The sequence below is a fragment of the Candoia aspera genome, chromosome 1 (genome assembly GCF_035149785.1).
Source record: "Candoia aspera isolate rCanAsp1 chromosome 1, rCanAsp1.hap2, whole genome shotgun sequence".
Classification (NCBI taxonomy): Eukaryota; Metazoa; Chordata; class Lepidosauria; order Squamata; family Boidae; genus Candoia; species Candoia aspera.
The window spans coordinates 281198882-281218458 of NC_086153.1; the positions used below are offsets into that span (position 1 = coordinate 281198882).

The 19577-nt window shown below is 40.2% G+C and overlaps 2 protein-coding genes across 2 annotated transcripts in view; both read right to left on the reverse strand.

Moving 5' to 3' along the window:
• Positions 1-19577, reverse strand: part of SPINT1 (serine peptidase inhibitor, Kunitz type 1) — a 472802-nt gene that overhangs the window by 343445 nt on the left and 109780 nt on the right. The window lies entirely within an intron of this gene.
• On the reverse strand, positions 6375-18866 carry VPS18 (VPS18 core subunit of CORVET and HOPS complexes). Its single transcript, XM_063289927.1, has 5 exons — positions 18675-18866; positions 15023-15164; positions 12760-12851; positions 9077-10947; positions 6375-8327 (listed from the first exon to the last, which is right to left on the reverse strand). The coding sequence occupies exons 1-5, from the start codon at positions 18763-18765 to the stop codon at positions 7599-7601; spliced, it is 2925 nt and encodes a 974-aa protein (XP_063145997.1). The 5' UTR covers positions 18766-18866; the 3' UTR covers positions 6375-7598.

Genomic DNA, 19577 nt, shown 5'->3' on the forward strand with positions numbered 1-19577 from the left:
GAAGCAACAGTGGTCCCCTGACTTCTAAGACTTAAGTAATATATGGCCAGCCTGGAGCCTCCTCAATTGGTGGAGAGCTGCTTCCAGACTGACTGGCTCTGGCATATGCTGCAGACAATCCTGCAGTGCTTGGACACTTGGATAGCCCATCTGGATGCACCAAAGAGAGTCCCAGCTTTAGCAAGTACTACAGGATTGCCTACAATACTACAGGATTGCCTAACCAAGCTGCCCACCCTGGAGCCCCTTCCCATGCTGAAAGTTTTCCAGGGCTGAAGGGAACTAAGAAGTCGCCCAGTCTGGAAGTATTTCTACCTACCTTTTCCTGGGGCACTGGCCCAAAGCAGTTCAGGCCAATCAACTGCTTAGTCACAAACTGGGTTGTCTCATCACTTCAGCACATATCACTTCCATGATCAAGTCACTTCAGATAAGGGGCTCTTTATCACTTCACACAGGCCTAAATGTACCCATATAAGCACTGGTGGGATGTGCTCTGCAAGACCAGCTGTCTTTTTGTAGCCAGGAGCTACTTTTTCTTTACTTTTTTTTACATAGCTTTTGAGGTCTGCAGATGATGTAACAACATCACTGGAGGGAGCAGAATCAAATTTTCATCCTCAGGGGTGGGGTATTCAAAACGAATGCTTGGTGCATTATTAACCAGGCCTTTAACATCCCTATTTTAGGGCTTATTTTATCTTTAAAATACCAAAGAACACATGTCTCCAAGTAGGAATTGGCTGTCAAATTTTAGCAGTGATACGTTAGGAGGTTGAAGTTATGGAAACTGCACAAACTGAGCTGTGGGCAGTGTGGGGGGGGGGGCGAAATACACACAGGTCCCAGGATGCAGGTAGCGCTTGAATCATCCTGAAACCATTCCCCCCAACCTCTGGCCCGTGGAAAAATTGTCTTCCATGAAACCAGTCCCTGGTGCCAAAAAGGTTGGGAACCGCTGCCTTATAAGTCTTACAAATCAAACAAACCTTTAAAAAAACCAATAAATCTTAGTTCAATTCATTAAAAAGAAATGAAATTATAATAGCCTCATTATCAATCCATACACATTCTTAATTTTACCCCACTTCAAAGTATACCAAAGCATTTACATACCTCCCTATTACACCCAAGGCATTTTTCTTGCAAAAATCAAACAGCCCCACTGCCCCCCTTAAAACCTCAAACTTCTCAACAAAAAAACTCCCACAAAGCAGATTCTGTTCTTTCCCATAACAATTTCCCAGAAAGCCATAACAATCCCTCAGAAAAACTCTCCTTGTAATCTGTAGCTCAGACCTTTGCTTTAACCCCTTCACTTCAGTCTTGCTGTCAGTAGGAAAATCTGCATCCTTATCAAAATCTTCATCTTCCTCCATAACATCTTCAGCCAGATGACACTGCTTAGAAATAATTTCTTTCCCAGAGTCCTGAATAGTCTGCAGAATAGGTTGGCAGCACTTCAAAAAGAGTCTGCTCAGGCTCATAACAGGACTCTGAAAAGTCCTCTTTAAAATCTTCCATGTTTCAGGCGGTAGATTATGGCACCCCCTAGACACTTGACTCCCGCAGCTAAGAGTTAATGAGTTAATAAAACACTTCCAAATGAAATTGGCAAGAGAAAGTGTGCTAACAAACAGGTCCTGAAGAAATTGAACAGAAATCTGAAGATTCAAAACAAATCCAAGGTGCAGAGAAATATTGAATCCTTCAAATTCAATACAAAATGATAACAGGAAGGCAATTGTTTATTTTTAGTTCTCCTTAAAGTGGGAAAACAAGCCAAAACTTAAAAATTTAAAAATTAAATCCAGAAATAACGGTAAGCACCTTGACTGATCTCTGCTTTGGTGAAATATGCCTAACAAGAAAGTGTCAGATTCTCTTATAAGGTAAGGCCTAGAAAAGTGAAAAAAAACTTAAACCTGTGTGCAGGTTAATGCAAATAAGCTCACGTTACTGATTTCCTCATTATCCTGAATGCTTTCTGCCATTCATTTGTAACAACCTTGCACCTGACAGATACGCTGATAAGTCAGGATAGCGTAGTACTGGATTTGCACCAGGGAGACCCAGGTTTAAACACCTACTTGACCACAAAACTTAGTTTAGACCAGTGTTTTTCAAACTTGGCAATTTTAAGGTATGTGGACTTCAACTCCCAGAATTCTCTAGCCTGCATGCTCGCTGGGGAATTCTGGGAGTTGAAGTCCACATATCTTAAAATTGCCAAGTTTGAAAAACACTGCTTTAGACTGTGGACTCTCACCAACATCTGCCTTACAGAACCATTAAAAAAGTGAAATATAAATAAAATTAGTAATAAATAATTAGGGCTCCTCAGAAGTTTGTGGAGACTATCCAAGCAATGTATTCAAGCAGACTATACTGGTACAAAAGAGATGCACCCTATAATGTCAAAACTTTGCATCCATATTTCTATTGAGCATAGTCTTGTCTTTAAAGGTTTAGAAATCAATCAGCTACCACAGAATCATAGTGTAGGAAGAGGCCATTTGGGCCAACGAGTCCAACAACCTGCTTGTTGTAGGAATCCAGGGTAAAGCATCACCAAGAGATCTGTTTGAAAACATCCAGTAAAGGAGACCCTCACCTCTCTGAGCAATTGGTTTCATTATTGAACTGATCTTACTGTTAGGGTCAACCAACCAGCATTTGCTTTCCTGTAACTAAAATCCATTAATCCATGTCCTGCACTCTTAACTGATAGTTAACTGGACAAAAGTTATGACATCCTTCCTTCCAGATATTTAAAGAGTGCTATTATGTTCCCCTTTGGTGGTCTCCTAGATTAAACGTTCCCAGCTCCCTAAATCTCTCTTCATGGGTTTCTAATCCTGTGATAATCCCCATTGTCCTCCTCTGACCATGTACCAGTTTCTTTGAATCAAGTAGGCTGCCCAGAACTTGGCAGAATACTTGAGGTGGGGTCTGACCAATGCAGAGTAAAGCAGAATGATTACTTCTTGGGATTCAGAAACTATTGTTTTCATTGATGCAGCCTAAAAGTTTTTGTTTTTTTTTTTGCAGTTATATCACACTACTGGCTCATAGATTCAGTTTTTAATCAGTTACTGTATTATTCCAACATCAGTTATCTTAAATGTAATGTTTGCTTGCTGCAACTCAAGATTCTAGTAACTCGTTTTTCGTGATGTGATACATATGCTAGTAAGAGTCTGAAAGCTGATCTAGATATTCAGAAATTGGCAAAAAGCATTTTATATGTATGTATACCTGGAGAAGAATCAACATCGCTTCACAAAGGCAAGGTGCCTTATTCAAACTGAGAAAAGCAAAGGTATTAGGATAACCAAAATCATGCGCACGAGTTAGGAAAATTACCTATATGAGTGATGGTCAGTCTGGAAGTTTTCATCTTAATCTCATGAAACACAATTTGGTGCTTGCTGTTTCCATGACAAGTGGTTCTGTGCTTTTTGGAAGAGGAGAGAAGTGAGCTACACTAGAAGTTAAGAACCAAGGTTTATTTTTCCCATTTTTATAACTTCCCATTTCAAAGAGATCATTCAGCAAATAAACAGAGAGTCCATAGCAACCTTACAAAATGATTGCCAGATGAGAACCAAAGGTATCTGGGAGCCAGTTTAGGAGGGGATAAAACTGTCTTCCTGCTCAGCTCTAATTTTCACCACAATCAATAAAGGGCACCTGCAGGCCGAAACATACAATTCTTGTTGCGTCAGTGCATAAAGCCCTTGATTCACCTCTGTATTACTGGAAAACAATACAGCCACAAGGAAGCCAGCAGGCCTCCGCTATCAGGCACACCTCATTTGGAATTATTTCCTTCTTTTCTTCGTTGCTTCCTAAGTTCAGTGTGAGAGTTTCACTCATTACCCCCACCTGCTCTTCCCATATTAAAAATTGATGCCCTAGTGGAACTCAATAGGGATAGCATTTCTTTACCAAGGCAGCAAGTGGATCAGGAGGGAAGCATCAGAGCTGCGGGTGGGAAGGGGGAAGAAAGAGGTGGAAATGGTCAGCTGGTTCGCCTGCTCCCAACAAAGCAACAGAGAGGAAGCGGGGAGAACATCTGGCAGGCAGAAACACAGCTGAAAGCAAGGTCAGAAACAGGGCTGGTGTTCAAACAGGTCATTTTATATGCACTTTGGGACTGAACAGTGGAATGAGGAGGGTGTAACGTTACCCTCTTTCTTTTTAAGCCTACTAAGGTAATAAAGTCTGCTAGATATTCATACTATGTTCAGCGGCAAGCATATTATGACGACAGGTGGCACAAATATCTTCAGAGGGCACTATCTTCAGACTTAGAAGTCCAAGGTTGCCAGTCTAGGTCAGTGTTTTTAGAGAAGGTAACTAAAGATGGACAGAGATCCTACATAAGCTGATAAGCTACACCAACACCTTTGCTCAGGTATCACAGTATCTGTGGAGTGTTTGAAATCAGAAACGGCAGCAGGCTGAATGAACAGGAAAAGTATGAACAAAGCACTGAGTATTAAGTTACTTGTAATTAACGTTATCAGCAAATTTCAGAAAACATAAACAATCCATGGAGTTGTTTGGCTTTAACGTATCACTTCTTCCCATTATGACCTTAAATCAGCAGCCAGCATAGCACTCAAAGGTATAGACAGTTGCAGTCACTTGGTATTTTATTATGTCAGCCAAGAAAACATGGACATGTCCACCGAGTCACCAGGACCTGAGCCTGACAGAAGGTTCGTTATTCTACTCAAGCGTCACACAGAAATGTCAGTCTGTAATAAGCTGTAGGGTAGGTTAATTTAGGTAGAGATTGCTGTTTTATCAAGGGTCATCATTGTTCTTCCCTACTATTGAAAACATTACTGAAACCTAAGTTCCTATGACCCCACATGTGAATGCATTGGTGAAACAAATATTTTGCACGCAACTGAACATATAAAATAGGCTGTGTTATGTATACAGAAGAATAACTGGTCTTAAAGAAAACAGTGACCCCTAATGGCTGAGGCTGATCTTATTCTCTTTACTCCTTGTTCAATCTGGTACAGGTAGTCTTCGTTTGGCGACCACAACTGGGACTGGCAACTTGGTCATTAAGCAAAGCAGTTGCTAAGTGAAACCGCAACTGGGCTTATGATCTTACTTCAACTTTCCTTTGCTTTACAGACCTGAGAAGGTCATAAATGTGAGGATCGGTTGTAAAGTTACTTTTCATCACTGTCAAAACTGCAGTCACTAAATGAGGCAGTTGCTAAGCAAGGACTACCTGCATTTTCAATACAAATAATACTTCAGGATAAACGCATCCATATGCAGTGGCCACATAAACATTATTTTTGCTCAGGAACAGTTTTAATTATTGTATTATGTATGAAATAATTAAAACCTCTGTTATATATTTCCGGTTATTGCTTAATAATGTTTAATAAGATATTGCCAATTTGTCCTTTAAAATTGTATTAAATAGTTTATGTTGGCTTTAAGTAGTAGATATGGTGGATTAGTTTGTTCTCTCACTGACTCACACACTACAGGGAAAGAGAACAACTTTTAGTTGTCCGAAAACATCAGAAGTACAATTCATAAAGGTTTCTGCCATGCAGCCTTCCTAAATATCCCACTTGTTCCTAATTTGGCCCTGTGAGTGTTAGGCTGCTATTAAACAGAGGTTTCACACTTGGGTATCAATGGCATTCTGCTTTAATGCACCACAAATTTGTGTAATAAATGGGTTTAATATGTACTATCTGTATGAATAACACAAGAAAATAAACAATAAAAACACAAAATAAAACATTGGGCAGAAATCCTCTTTATCATCAGAAGAGATCACATAGAGCTGATAAGAGGCTTGCTTATATTCTAGTATTATACACTAACATGGCAGCAATATCTAACTGATTTCTCAGGAATTCATCAGCAAATAGTACAACTACTCATCTTTTATCCTTTGACACGGCAATTTTTTTAAAAAAACAGAGAGGGAAGATCATCTTACAAACGACTATCTCCACCCCTGAGCTCTACATTCAAGGTATAGCTGGGCTAAAATGGTCTGGCAGAAGCCAGGGGTGATATAGAAGCACAAACTTTCAGTTTATGCCTTGGCAGAAAACAACTTCTCTGAGGAAACCAGATATTGAGGCAAAAAGAGGGTGGGATGATCTTTGCTTGACTACCTGTGAGCTACATAAAGACATGCAAGTTCATACATCATACTATGTGATAGTATCATGGGTTGTTGAAGTCCACCACTTGGTTGACATATTAACACTGAGCTATACACCATAACGTACAAGCTATGACAATACTAAATTCTGTTAGCAGTTTCACAACAGAAATGGACAAAAAGCAAGGGCGAAGTACACAGCAGAAAGTCATTAAACAATAATTTCAGGACTCTTTAATAGGCAACTAAGCACAAAAGGCATAATTAACAACAAATTCATAGCCATGAAAGGTGTTTTAGCAGACAAACTTCTGGTACAAATATAATGTAACTTGTTCTTAATGGCAATTCAAAACCAGAGCCCACAGAAAATGTGATTCCAAATACAAAGTCCCTCCTACAATTCTTTAGCTTGCATTTCCTGTTACCGAAGTCGCTTTTGTACATTGTACATAAAACACAATTATGCTCCTTAAAGGGGAGAGGAATCAACATTCAGCTCCAAACCTACAGTCAACCACTCTTCTTTTCCACTCTTCTTTTCCACTTTAATCATAAATTATCTGAACCATTTGCAAAATTTATAGCTTATGGCATGCAAGTTCCTAATTTTTCTCTAAATGCCACTAATTCATATAAATATGCAGATGGTGGTGAGCTGACGCTGTGCCAAGGGCTACAGCAGTAGAAAAGATCAAGTGGAAACATGGAATGCTTTCAGTCATGGTGCCATAAGTTGCTATGATCACATGGCTTTTAATAACAGCTTGCAGCTATCCAACTAAGGCTTCAAGGAAACCCAGAAAGAGTACAAGGTAATTTCAGTTGACAATAATAAAAATATAGCATTTATATGTGAGTGCGTTGCCTGAGAATTACATATTCAGAAGCTTCCTTGCTATATCAATATACAATTGGTGTGTGTTCAGAAATGGGACCACACACATAATTTCTATTGTTTATGAGTTCCATCCAGTGTCATACGAGTAGACTTCCTTCTGCACATTGAAGCATTATCTTCCTCTTCTTTCCGTTATTCCCCAATTCGCCTATTTACCAGTAGGGTCCATTCCCCTGGTAGATGAATACATTTGGATGCAACCTTGTGTCTCTATTAACAAGAACCAATACTTATGCAACTGGGCATCCTCGCCACTGTCTCATTATTCATAGAAAGATGGGTATAGTGGAGATATAATATATGCTACTATTTTAGTTTGGTTTCTCAACACAAAAATCCATTCAGTATTTAAGGTAAGAATGTCTCTAAATTTTAGAAGCCAAATAGCTTAATTAAACCATCACTGTCACTGGCAATCTATTCTGCAGAACCAGCTTACAAACAGCGAGACGCAGTGATTTTCCAAGCCTCCTTAGAATACCCGAAGGATATCTGCCAAGTCTCATGCTTTACAGGCAACTTCATGCTCATATCCTACAACCAGCTCTGCATCTCTTCTTTATACCTCTCTGGATCAATGAAAGGCTTATCAATGGATCGGATCATTATGTCTCCACAATATACACATTCGGCTGCCACAATATCATCTATGTCGGCTTTTGTCTGCTCTCGACTTGGCTGGCCTTTTCCTTGACCAATGGTATCGGTGTCCTTATGGCGGTGATGGGATTTGGAAGGTTGGCTTGCAGCCAGAAGCTTCTTTTGAAGGTCTTCCAGTTTAGCTTGCTTATAGGCAGGCAAGTTTGGGTAAACTGCCTGTAGAAGGCAATCATAGTGAAACATGTGGCCACAAAGAAAAAGGTAAAAGGGACGGTTTAGAAGTGGAAAATCACAAGCCGCACATTTTTCTTGTGGTTCAACAGAGCCATATTTGTTTCTCATCTCCTGAATGTCCTCCCTAATCCTTTCAGCACTTTGGGTTGCTTCCTCCATCTCCGTCTTCAGCTCCTCTATGTGCTTGTTATAAGCCTCTAGAGAGTTGCAGATAGCTTCCTTGAAGTGATCAATAGTGACAAAGTCTGGGAAAAAGGGCAACACATCTTCAATCTTCAGCAGGTTGCAACTAGAAAGGCAAGCCATTGCCTTCTTAACATCCTTCTCTTCTTGTACAACATGACGAGCAATCTTCAGCCACAGCTTCTTTCTCAATTCCTCATCCTCTTCAGGGAGATCTGCACAGGATTTTGCCATATCTACATCCACCTGAAAAACAAACAAACAAAAAGAACAGGAAAAAAGAGAAAAGCAAACAGTTATCCTTTTCTTCTATTTCCTGTCACAAAAACACAGCTGAAAAAGGTGAGGGAGGTAATGTTTAAAGCAACAATACAAGGATGCAAGAATCAGATATCTGTGAGATATATGTCATTATCTCCAGCCAATTCTGGATACTGTTTTTAGTGGTGCCAGATCGTTTTAGAGAGTCAGACATCCTAAGATGCAACAAGATGCTGAAATGACTCCAATATAGTGGGAGAATAACATTTTATTTCCTTAACCCATCCCGTAATCTGGAGTAGGGAGACAAAATTAAGAATGTGGAAGATCAGCAGTGCATTTTGTTTGAAAGAAAAAGGAGGAAGAAAAGAAAGTCAACACGGCTGTTTATTATAGGATAATGTCCCTTTGTGCTTGGGAATCCCTAACCTGAACTGTGGCTTCACTCTGTTTTTGAGCTTCCCACAAGCAATGCTAGCTACTATTGAGAGAACGTGGACTAAACAGGCCTTCATTTAATATAGCAAAGTAATTTTCATATTAGAAAACCTGTTCTAATAACTGTTCGCTTTCTAACCAATAAATGTAACAGCAATTTCCCAGTTCATTCTAAGTCTTCAGTCAACATTTGATCCTGCCTACCCTTTCAACTTTTTAAATAATTATTTAAGAGATCCTGAAATTTCAAGAAGCAAAATTAAGGCGACCTGTTATTTATAAGGAAACATGTTTACCTGTAAAGCTAGATCAACAGCTTCTTCATACATCTCCATAACTTTATAAACATGAACACAAGCTCGGTGGTGGCCATGTTCTGCACAAAGCCTAAGTGCATACTTCAGGTCATAATGGATGCTGTCAGAGTAGGTTCCTGCATGTTCCAAGTATGACAGTAATGAGTCAGGCCGACACAAAGCATAGAGTGACAACAAGTAATTGTGAATAGCCTCCTGAGTTTCCTCTAGCTCATTCACACAGAATTCCATGTATCGAATGGCTTCATTGATCTGCTGGGTACTCCCACTCTGACTATAGTTGACAAGAGCAGGAATTAGCTTCTTTGCATCCAATTCCTTGCCCATTTCAATCCAAGCATCTACCACTTTCTTGGGGATATGCTGGATCAAAATTGGAGAAAACTTGTAAAAGAGCTCCTCGTTCTTGATTCTGGATAGGACTTTTAATGCTTCATTATAATTTTCATGTTGGCAGTAATGGGCTATCACTCGCTCATAATCATTCATTATGACAGCAAAGTACACCATGTGGTCTGTGTCCCCATGACTTGCCAACAGCTCATGAATAGTTGTTCTGTTATTGCTGAGGGAGTCTTTGATTTGGGGGCTATTCAAGAAAGTGCGGAACTTGTCCTTGGTCTTCTCATAGAGGTCTTGTTTTGACACATCCCCTTCCAGCACCCCCAAGCGATTTAAATATAGTTCAGTTAACCAAGTGGTCAGCAGAGTTATTTGTGTTGTTTCAAAATATTTCAAGTTAGCCAGTTTCTTTATCAAAAATTCCATCAGTGCCTCTTCCTGCTTAGCTTCAATAAACTTAAGAGCAATCTCCTCAAAGTAATTTTGGGTCAGCGCATAACATTTTGCACTGTCCAGGTATCTCCCATTTTGAAAACAGTATTCTGCTTCTTTTGCCAGCACAGTATCTAGGCACTCGGGGCGATCCTTACAGTACTCTTTAGCCAGATCAAACTTGTTGATATTCATGTACATCTTCCATACATCACGAGACTCTCGCAGAACATTGTACCGAAACACAACTTTCTCTGTGTGAATCCAGATTTGTCCAAACGCAGGGTCTTTGATCATACGCTTTAGCGAGCCAAACTTTTCTAGGAATACATCCTGGAAAACAACCTGCCCATTCAAAGTACATACAGCCTTCACTCTATCAGGAAAAAGCAGCAGAAAATGAAACTGTGTGAGCACTATGGAGACGGGTCTATTGGCTAGCGTATCTACATCAGAAGGATATTCCCACACCTGCTCATTACTCAGAACAGAATCAGGACGTCCATAATCCAGAGAGCCATACAAGACACCATTTCCCATCATCCAAGCAAAAGCACTGGGAGAAGAACGAAGCTTGGGAGTGTAGAACGCAATTTCACTGTAACCAAGACTAGCCGGAAACTCTCGAAATCCAGGCAAATGATCTTCAGGCATGTTAAATATGGTGCCAAAGGCTTGTGGCTCTGACCCTTCCGGAATCTTGCCTACGAACTGGAAAAGCCTCTTCTGAGTGGTGGCGATGATAAACCATTTCCCATCAACTCCTCGTTCTATTTCAAGGCAACAGACTGGGGCAGGACCAGCCTCCTCCTCCAAGGTATAAATAGGACGGAAATATTGGTCAGGGTTAGTACTAAAGAGACTGCCTTCACTGACAGAAATCTCAGCCTCATGTATTTGGCCTTGTGATGTTCCAACCAAAATGGGGCCTGTGTTCATCTCTGAACCAAAAAATTTATTCCAACCCACGCTTTCAATCAAATGACCTTTCCAACGGGGAAGGAGCCGTATCTTTTGAGTACTTCGGTTCAAGTAGAGACACTCACTGGTATTCAAGGCAATGATAAGATGAGAACCTGTAAGGAAAGAGGATGAAAAGGAATTAACTGAGAATTATAGGAAGGACCAAATATGGAGCAGGATGTTTGAAGAAGGCTTCAGAAAATTTTGAATTTAGATTTCACAGCCCCAAAATATTCAAAATACTCAAGATTATATTTGTCAAAAAACAGTCCTGTTGAATAGTTTTAAAAGCTCATCTATACTAGTCCAGCATCCAGTTTCCAGTAAGTCTGATACCTATAAAAAGCAGCAAGCAGAACAAAAGAGCAGATCTGCTCTCTAACAACTGGTATCAGAGGCATCCTGAATATAACATATAGATATTAGGGTTGTGTAGTGCTTTTGATTCAGTCTCCAAAAGGTGCTCTGGAGAATGAATGCAGCACTCTCCTTAAAGCAGCTGCACCTTTTCCCAGGACCATATAAAGCCCAAAAACAGGAGTTTTATCTGCAAATAACTAGTATCACCTCAAATATTTATCACCCGCTTATTTCAATAGAACCAAAGCTATAAAACAGGAGTTGATCTGCAGGCATCCCTTACTTCATTTTAAGCAATGCATATGAAAGGTATATTAATTTTCATGTAAATTAATATATTCAGAACTACAGATATTTATATAAAAATGCTATTTAGAATTAAACTTCTTTTGTACCAGCAGATGTCACAATTGTGATGAAAGGAAATCTGCATAGCCAATCTTTAACAATGATTTAACCTGCTCATAAATTATTCTGTTATTTCTTATAAATTCAGTAAAACCAATACATTAGCACCCTCATTAAACCAACTTACTTTAAGACAGGAAGCAGACTATCACTATTACTTAATCAGCAAAAGCTTACTAAAGGAACAGCTTTGTGTCTATACAGAATGATTTGATGGAAAATATAGGTAATCCTCATTTAGTAACCACAATTGGGACCGGCAACTCCAAACCAGTTGCTAAGTGGGAAATCATGTGACTGGAACTGTGCCTACCTTTTCCCCATTCCCCCACCCTTTGGAATGCTCACCCCAGTGCTGGGATAATTAGCAAGAAGGGAATTAATGTTTGTATTTACGTTCATTGGAGAGGAAGGGATTACAAGAGAGTAAGCAGGCAGACAATGGGGAATACACATTGAAAGCAATGCGCTGGCGCTGGCAGCCCCAAGCTTGCTACGCAAACAGCCAGGTACATTCCCTGTTGTGTGCCTGCTTTCTCTCTTGTAATCTCTTCCTCTCCAATCTCTCTGCTTTTGATGTGTATTCCCCACTGTCTTCCTACTTACTCTCTTACAATCCCTTCCTCTCCAATCTCCCTGCTCTGCAAGGGAGGGGGAAAGAAAAACAATAGGTCAGGTACATAACAACACATACTGACTGTAATGGCAATCACATGACTGAGGGATGCTGCGAAGGTTATGAATGCGGGCACTGGTTGTAAAGTTATTTTTTCAACACTGTGGTTACTTCAAACAATTGCTGGATGAGGCAGTTGGTAAATGAGGACTACCTGTATTGGCAAAAGAAGAAAAGCCTGGCCAAACTAATTAAGGAGACCCTGAGGAACTGAAACTGTTACACTAGCAAATAATAACTAAATACATATTTCACCTCATCCTTTCCTCTGGGGCAGATTTTAAGAATGAATGGCGGGCTACAAAGGGAAAGGAGGATCAGTCCACCCCACTTTCTACAAGAAAAATAGCTTCCATCATGGAAATACACCATTATATACTGCTCAGTATACTGAGAGAAAATGCAAATAGTCAGAACACAGTGTTTACGCTATTTATTGAAAATATCAAATAGCATTTTGTAATCCCTATTATCCCCTTACCTGTGTGGTCCAAAAAAAGCTTGTGAACACTGGCTTCATCCTTTCGTCCAAGTTCAACCTGATTAGGCTCATCAGCCTTGGCTACATCAAGTCTACATAAAAGGGGAGAAAAGCAAACTCTTTAAAGATTGGAAGAAACCAGATACAAACACTGCCATTAGACAGATTATGAACTCAAAGTTTCATGCAATTTTTTTTCAGAATAGATTTTCCTTTTTGTAAATCTACACTGCATCTTAAGCATTTCAACAAAGTAGTGACAGAGCTAATGAGACTGAGAACTACCACATTCAGTTCAAGAGTCTATGATTTTATTGAGGCACTAATGCTATTAATAACAATAATAAACAGCATAGGACCTGACTGAGGGGCATGTCTTGCTATGAATCTTCTTAGTTACCTGAATGAGGAGATGCTCTTTTGAAGGTGCCCCCACTACCAGAAGCATGACCATCTGGTACTCAGGTGCTCCCTGGCTATGGAATGCTTTCCCCAGGGAGGAGTGATTGGCTCCACTTTCCCAGGATGATTTTTGTAATTTTGGTGATTATTAAAGTATAGTCTGAGGGCAAGGATTTTTAAAAAATAATATGCATTTTATTTTTGCATATGCAGTTAATAGGCCAAAACTATTATTTTGACTATGGGTAAATGTGGTTGATTTTTCTTTTCTTTCCGGCAATATGCAAAAATATTTCATATTGCAATAAGCTTAACCTTAAACACAGATTAACACAACATAACTGCTGTTCTTGCATAACATGAAGCAATGTTACAGAAAATAAGCAGTGTTATGGTCAAATGTAATGGCCTGGTTTGCACAATCTTCAAAAGAAAATACTGAATTTCCCATATGCAGTGAATGACAATCTACCCATCTTCTTTTTAGCCTAATTTAGCATGTTGTATAAACCCAGATGTAAAACAATAAATAAAATACAAAATAAAAAAGCAAATTTATTCAAAAGATCAAGAATTCAGAAATCGGCCTTGAAAGCTGACAATATCAAAATTTCAATAAAACAGGAAACAATTTCCTTTGCTTTCACAGACATCTCTCTGGCTGCCATTAGGAACATTTGAAATTACTTTATACTAGGTCAACTTCTTTTATCTAGTCCAGTATAATCTACTCTGACTGGCAGAGGCTCTTCAGGCAGAGAGGATACATCCAGGCCCGCAACTAGGGTCTCTGTCACCCGGGGCAAACATGGATTCCGCGCCCATTTTGGCGCCCCCCCCAGTGCTCATTTTGGTGCCCCCCAGCGCTCATTTTGGCACCTCCCCAGAACGGCACCCGGGGCACATGCCCCACTTGCCCCACCCCAGTTGCGGCCCTGGATATATCCATCATTGGGTACAAGTTGATTTGCTTATTTTTTGCTGAATATACCAGGGACGGACTCTAAGATTTTAATTCCCACAACATAGCCAGTATTTTTCCCAAGTTTGTGTGGGATACAAGCTACATTGTTCAACAGCAAGGAGCAAGAAATGAACAAAAATATCTTCCATCTTAGTGTATACATAATCCAAAGGACAGGGCAGAGATGCAGGAAGCACAGCCCTGGTCAACATATATTTTTAATTAAGTGTGAAACTTGGACATATACCTGGATGTACTATTGTCACTAGTGCCCCAGAGTGACTTTTGATAATCTTCCAGATGTGCTATTATAAAGTACTGTATTATGACAGACTATGCACAAAACTGCAGGGACATCTCCAGGCAGTCACCAAGAGTCAACATTGACTTGAAGGCACAAAAAACAAAACAAAACAAAAGCCCCAAATGGATCTGCTAGAATGTCAATGTGGAATGACATTGCAGCAAAATGGAATGATATCAAGTCTGATGGTACTGCACTAGTCTCCTACTTTTTTCCAGACCCATTCAAAGTGTCCATGGCTATTTCTAGAGTCCTAAGTGACTTTAGATCCAAAACCTGAAGGAATGCTTCTCTATCTATGCCAGCCTGCCCCATCTTAAGATCTGCAACGAAGGTTCTCCTCACACTATATCGTATTCATGATGTGATAATCAGGGAAAGGATATTCTTGGTTACAAAAAACATTCTTTTCTACAAAGATGCAACTGGCTCTAATCTTGCAATTATCACAGTGCCAGTTCAAAACGTTTGTTTCCCCACACTTTTAATGCTGTTTTATTTTTTTTATATTTAATAAAGCAGAGATTATTTTGTTCTGATCTCTTTTGATAGATGGCCTATAAATATGTAAAGAAAGTCTCAGTTCAAGTTACCTAAATATTATGTCTTTTCCAAGACTCATACACAGTTGGTTAGATGAGACAACCATACTATTAATCTTCTTGGGAGGTGTGAAGTCAATTCTCTGTTTGTTAAAAATTGGTGTCTCTTTTTCCAGACGCGCATTCACATACCCTTAAAAACAGGAAAGAAACCACCAGTTCTTAAAAATCAAATCAAACAGCAATGCAATCCAAGTTTTTACAAACATTCCCTCCTTCATCCCAAAGAAAATGAAACCTCCATTCATGCTAATTAGTTGCTAATACCATTTTTACCTGCTTGTTTTTGCAGACAGCAGAGCTGCAGGTCCAATTATTTTCCTTCAGTTCTGGAATACAGGGAGTGGACTGAGGGGCAAAATACACACCTTAAGCCTTAAGGTATAACATTAAGGCATCTGCCTTATAATAACCCCAGACGGCCCCAAAAGTTGATCCTGGCCCCACCCACTTTTGCAGTCACTTTTGACATGTCATGGAAATCCTGGCACAGCCCATAAGCTGATGAGTGTTGCACTTTCCTAGCACAGGGTATCACCGGGGTGATTTTACCAAGCAGAAGGAACATGTATTCTAAAGCTTGAGAAATTTAAGTATGTCCAATTCTAGTCTTTCCCAAAGTTTTGCCAAAGCAAATATATCTCTTCTCAAGATCAGAGAAAAACTCATAGCATGCAACTGAACTGGAAAATTACATCATGATTCTGAATATCATTCTGAACAAAACAGAATGTGTGGTCAAGTATAAACAGATAGCATCAGAGCTTTGAGACCACAGATGGCTTCGTATATGCCCATTTTTCTAGATCTGCATTCCTTACAAATATACAAAGTACCAGGCAACCCTTTAAATAATGTCTGCTGAAAGGATATACCCAATTCACCACAGGATAAGTAATAAGAAAGGGATGACCACTTGTGGGTTCCTTCCTAAAATAATAGCAGTTTCACTGGGATGTGAAAGGAACTTCTAAGCAGCACTGTGAGCCTGGGAAAACTTCACTGGTAATATTTACTCAGAAGAACAAGAAAAACCACAACAGTCTTTTTTTTTTTAACAATTAAAGTTCTGTACCATAAATTTCTTTAAGAAATGCCTGCTTCAACATTTGCAAAACTGTCCTATACTGTTCCATTTGTCCAAGCAATTCCTCCATGGGTCTCATGCGTCTTCTTGTTTGAGAAGTTCCTAAGAATGGTCCTGGCACGCCATACAGCCACCTGGTGGCTGCCCTCAATAACTCTTCCTTACTTTAAGGAAGCACACTCTGTCTTGAACAGCAGTCTTGTTTTAACCTCTCATCATATTTGTTTGTTTGTTTAAAGGGGGTGACACAAACATCAAACAATTGGAAGGAACTGTGTACCTGCTGAAGTATCACAGGCCTCAGGCTGTTGGCCCCATTTCTTCTTTTTCCAACTATCGTATCTACTCTCCTTTAAAACTACCTAGTAGCTTCAAAAGGACTATTATCCCCACATACTACAGGCAGCAAGAAAGGCCTCTGCTACAGGAGTGACAGGAGCAGGGCTGAGAAACAGAATGAACCTTTTCCAGACAGGACCCAGACTATGGAATTCACTGGCCTTGTACATCCGCATACGGATCTCTTTGAGTGCTTTCAGCAACATTTTAGTGCTGTGGCTGTTATTCCCCAGATGGTGTACTGCAAACCACTGTGAGAAAATGGTAAAGGGCAGGGATATAATTTTTTTCTTAAAATAAGCAAACAACTACTGTTCTAAGCTGAAGGAAGAGAAAGGGTGCGAAACTGATATGAGAGTGGGAAATGGAAAAGGGAACAGGAAGGAGTTGTACCAACCTTGCATGGGATATTTAAAGATCAAGCTGAGATCCACCGCTGCCCCCACACTGCCTACACTGCTTGCTCAGGAGAAAGTAACACTACACTCAAGGGACACTGAAGTAATGTGCACTAGAATCTAGTCCATTCACAACCAGAAAACCCTCTGAAAGAACAAGCTTTAAGACAACATTCTGCCACTTCATTCACTGACCAAAAAAAATAAAGTGTAGTTCTGATATGAATTTAAACTACACTATACCTTAAATTATACAAAACAAAACAAAACACCCTAAAGATCTGAAATGCAGATTATAGCAAAATTTTACCATACCAAATATCCAAAAATACAGTTAATTTCAGCCTGGAGAAATAACTTAATTTTGTACAGCAATGCAAACAAAATGTGCATGTTTTTTTCCCTCTCTCTCTGAAGTTTTTAATTAAGGAGGCAATATGCCATCCAGCAAAGTCTTTATCCTTTATCCTTCATTGCTTTTGAGAGACAAGCTTTTTCAAAAGTGAAGAGTAAACAGAATGGATTCAGCAAAGGCCCTCCCCATTCAAAGCAAGCACTCAAGAAATGAGTTATTTTATACATTATGTCACCGTGCAAAGCAATAACAAGCAGCCAAAAATATGCAAAGGTTCACAATCCAAACATCTGTGAGCATTTTTTTTATTACTGTTTAGCTATAACATTTAGAGAAAGACACAAATTAATTCCAATTAATTCTTAACTGATTCTAAACTACAGGAGGCATAATTGACAAGAGAATTATACACCCCACGGAAGACAAAAATAATCTTTTCTACCCAGATGAATCGTATTAACAAAACAGATTATTGAGCAACTCTACTTATGGTTTTATTAACCTTTTCCTCCCTGTCACATTTCTGCATTAACTTGGCACTGTTTTTCACTGGCCACTGATTTAGAATATGCAACACCATTAAGTTCAAACAGCAAAGATGCTGACTTCTTGGTCCCATGAAACTTTCAAGTCATATGCTGCACTCCTTTTTCTTTGGTACAGGTAGGTTTTTCATAAAAGCTACCTAACAGAATTGGAAGCTTAACGGCCATAATAAAAGTTCGTTGTTGTTGGGAAAACAAATGCATAAGTGATTTCTACTAATTAAATACTAATTAAAATCCCCTTCAACCATAACCACTCTATTTGTATTAAACTCTCTATATCAGGAAACTGCAAGTGTTGGATAGAATCCATTAAAGCCAGAGCAGATAAATTAATGAGTCTCTGCATTCTAAGTACAGTAACCACTATAATGGACTAGAGTTTATATTCTTTCTTTTAAATCCAGATGGTATCTTCCAAATTTTTAATCTAAGTGACTGGATAAATATTTTGGATGTACTTAAGCCTATTTGCAGTCAGCTTTTATCAGGTTGAGCTGATTTAGCCAGCATCTCTGAAAACCTTTTATTAAGCAATGCATAGTTTCCAGAAGACTACAGAGCAATTCTAAGCAGCTCAACAGAGCTTATTCCGAGCATAAAAGTGCCACCCGAGGCTTTTATGAGGCCTTAAAAATATATCTTTTTTTAAAATTTTAAATAGCAGAAGGAATTAAGATTTACCTTAAAAACACGTCTAAATGAACTTCGTTCACCTTTTCAGTGAAATGCGTTCCTTTCTGAAATGCTGGGAGTGGGTGTGTCATGAAAGGCCTGACATGTACACAACTCAACTGAGACAACCACTGCTGCACACCAAATTTACACGGAGCCCAGCCCGCGAAGAAGAAACCGCATAGGCCCGCTAGCAAAAGGGACACTGTAACCACCGCAAGCCCGCCCCTTTCTCCTCTCCTACCGGTGTGCGGGATGCCCAGGTTCACACGACTCTGCTGCGAGGAGGTAGAGTGGGAAAGCGAGGCCACGTACTCGTCCAGAATGGTAGCCATGGCGTCGGCGGCTGCTACTGCAGCGGCTTTGGCAGGCACCGCACTCCGTCCCCGACGGCCGACACGGCCTTCCTAGCGATCCTCTCGAAACCACTCGCTGTCCTCCTTCAGCAGGCTGGGCCGGCCTCAGCACCTCACCCAATCCACACCAAGGCGGAGCCTCGAGAGGAGCCCGCGGAGCTTCCTGTTTCCGGTGGGCATCTGACCATAGAGATGTTAGCGTAGGAGCCTCATTGGACGCAGAGCGAGGGGTCAGCGAGACGTTGTGTCCCCCCCTAGGTGGAGAGGATGGATAGAACGGCAGAGGAGCATTTTTCCTCTTCTAGCCCAGGAAGGTCCTCCCGTCCTAGAGTAGAGACGCGTGTGCATCAGTAGCGCGCGTGGGTGGGTGTTTTGTGCCTATCTCGCCTTGATTGTGGTGGGGAGCTGGGGAGGAGAGCAAATTGTGTCGGATCGCAGAAGTACAAAAGGAAAAGGCTGGCATTGCTTGGCCTTATCTGTTCAGCGTCCAGGTGTAATTTGAAATTAGTCTGAAAGTGTGTGTGTGGGTATATGTCTATGTCTGTACACACAAACGCACACAAGCTGGGGTATGCCAGAACATGCTCTGTGGTTTATCTAGTGTGCTGCATGAACCCTGTGTGATACATAAGCTGTGCTTTAGGGCTATGCCTTATCACCATTGTGGGCTTCTTTAACATCTGGCTTGTGGATGTTTAGATGGAATTTGTGAGAGGGAACGAAAGTAAAACTGGGTTATGTATTACATACTGCTGATGTGTTATTGGCATGTGGACCCTAAAGAAGCTAGT

Excerpts from the sequence above, each read along its gene's own strand:
- VPS18 (XM_063289927.1), bottom strand. The coding sequence starts at position 18,765 with ATGGCTACCATTCTGGACGAGTACGTGGCCTCGCTTTCCCACTCTACC. Across the intron at positions 15,165-18,674 it reads CCTGGGCATCCCGCACACCG|GGTATGTGAATGCGCGTCTG; the intron begins GTAGGAGAGGAG and ends CCTGTTTTTAAG. Across the intron at positions 12,852-15,022 it reads GGAAAAGACATAATATTTAG|ACTTGATGTAGCCAAGGCTG; the intron begins GTAACTTGAACT and ends CCTTTTATGTAG.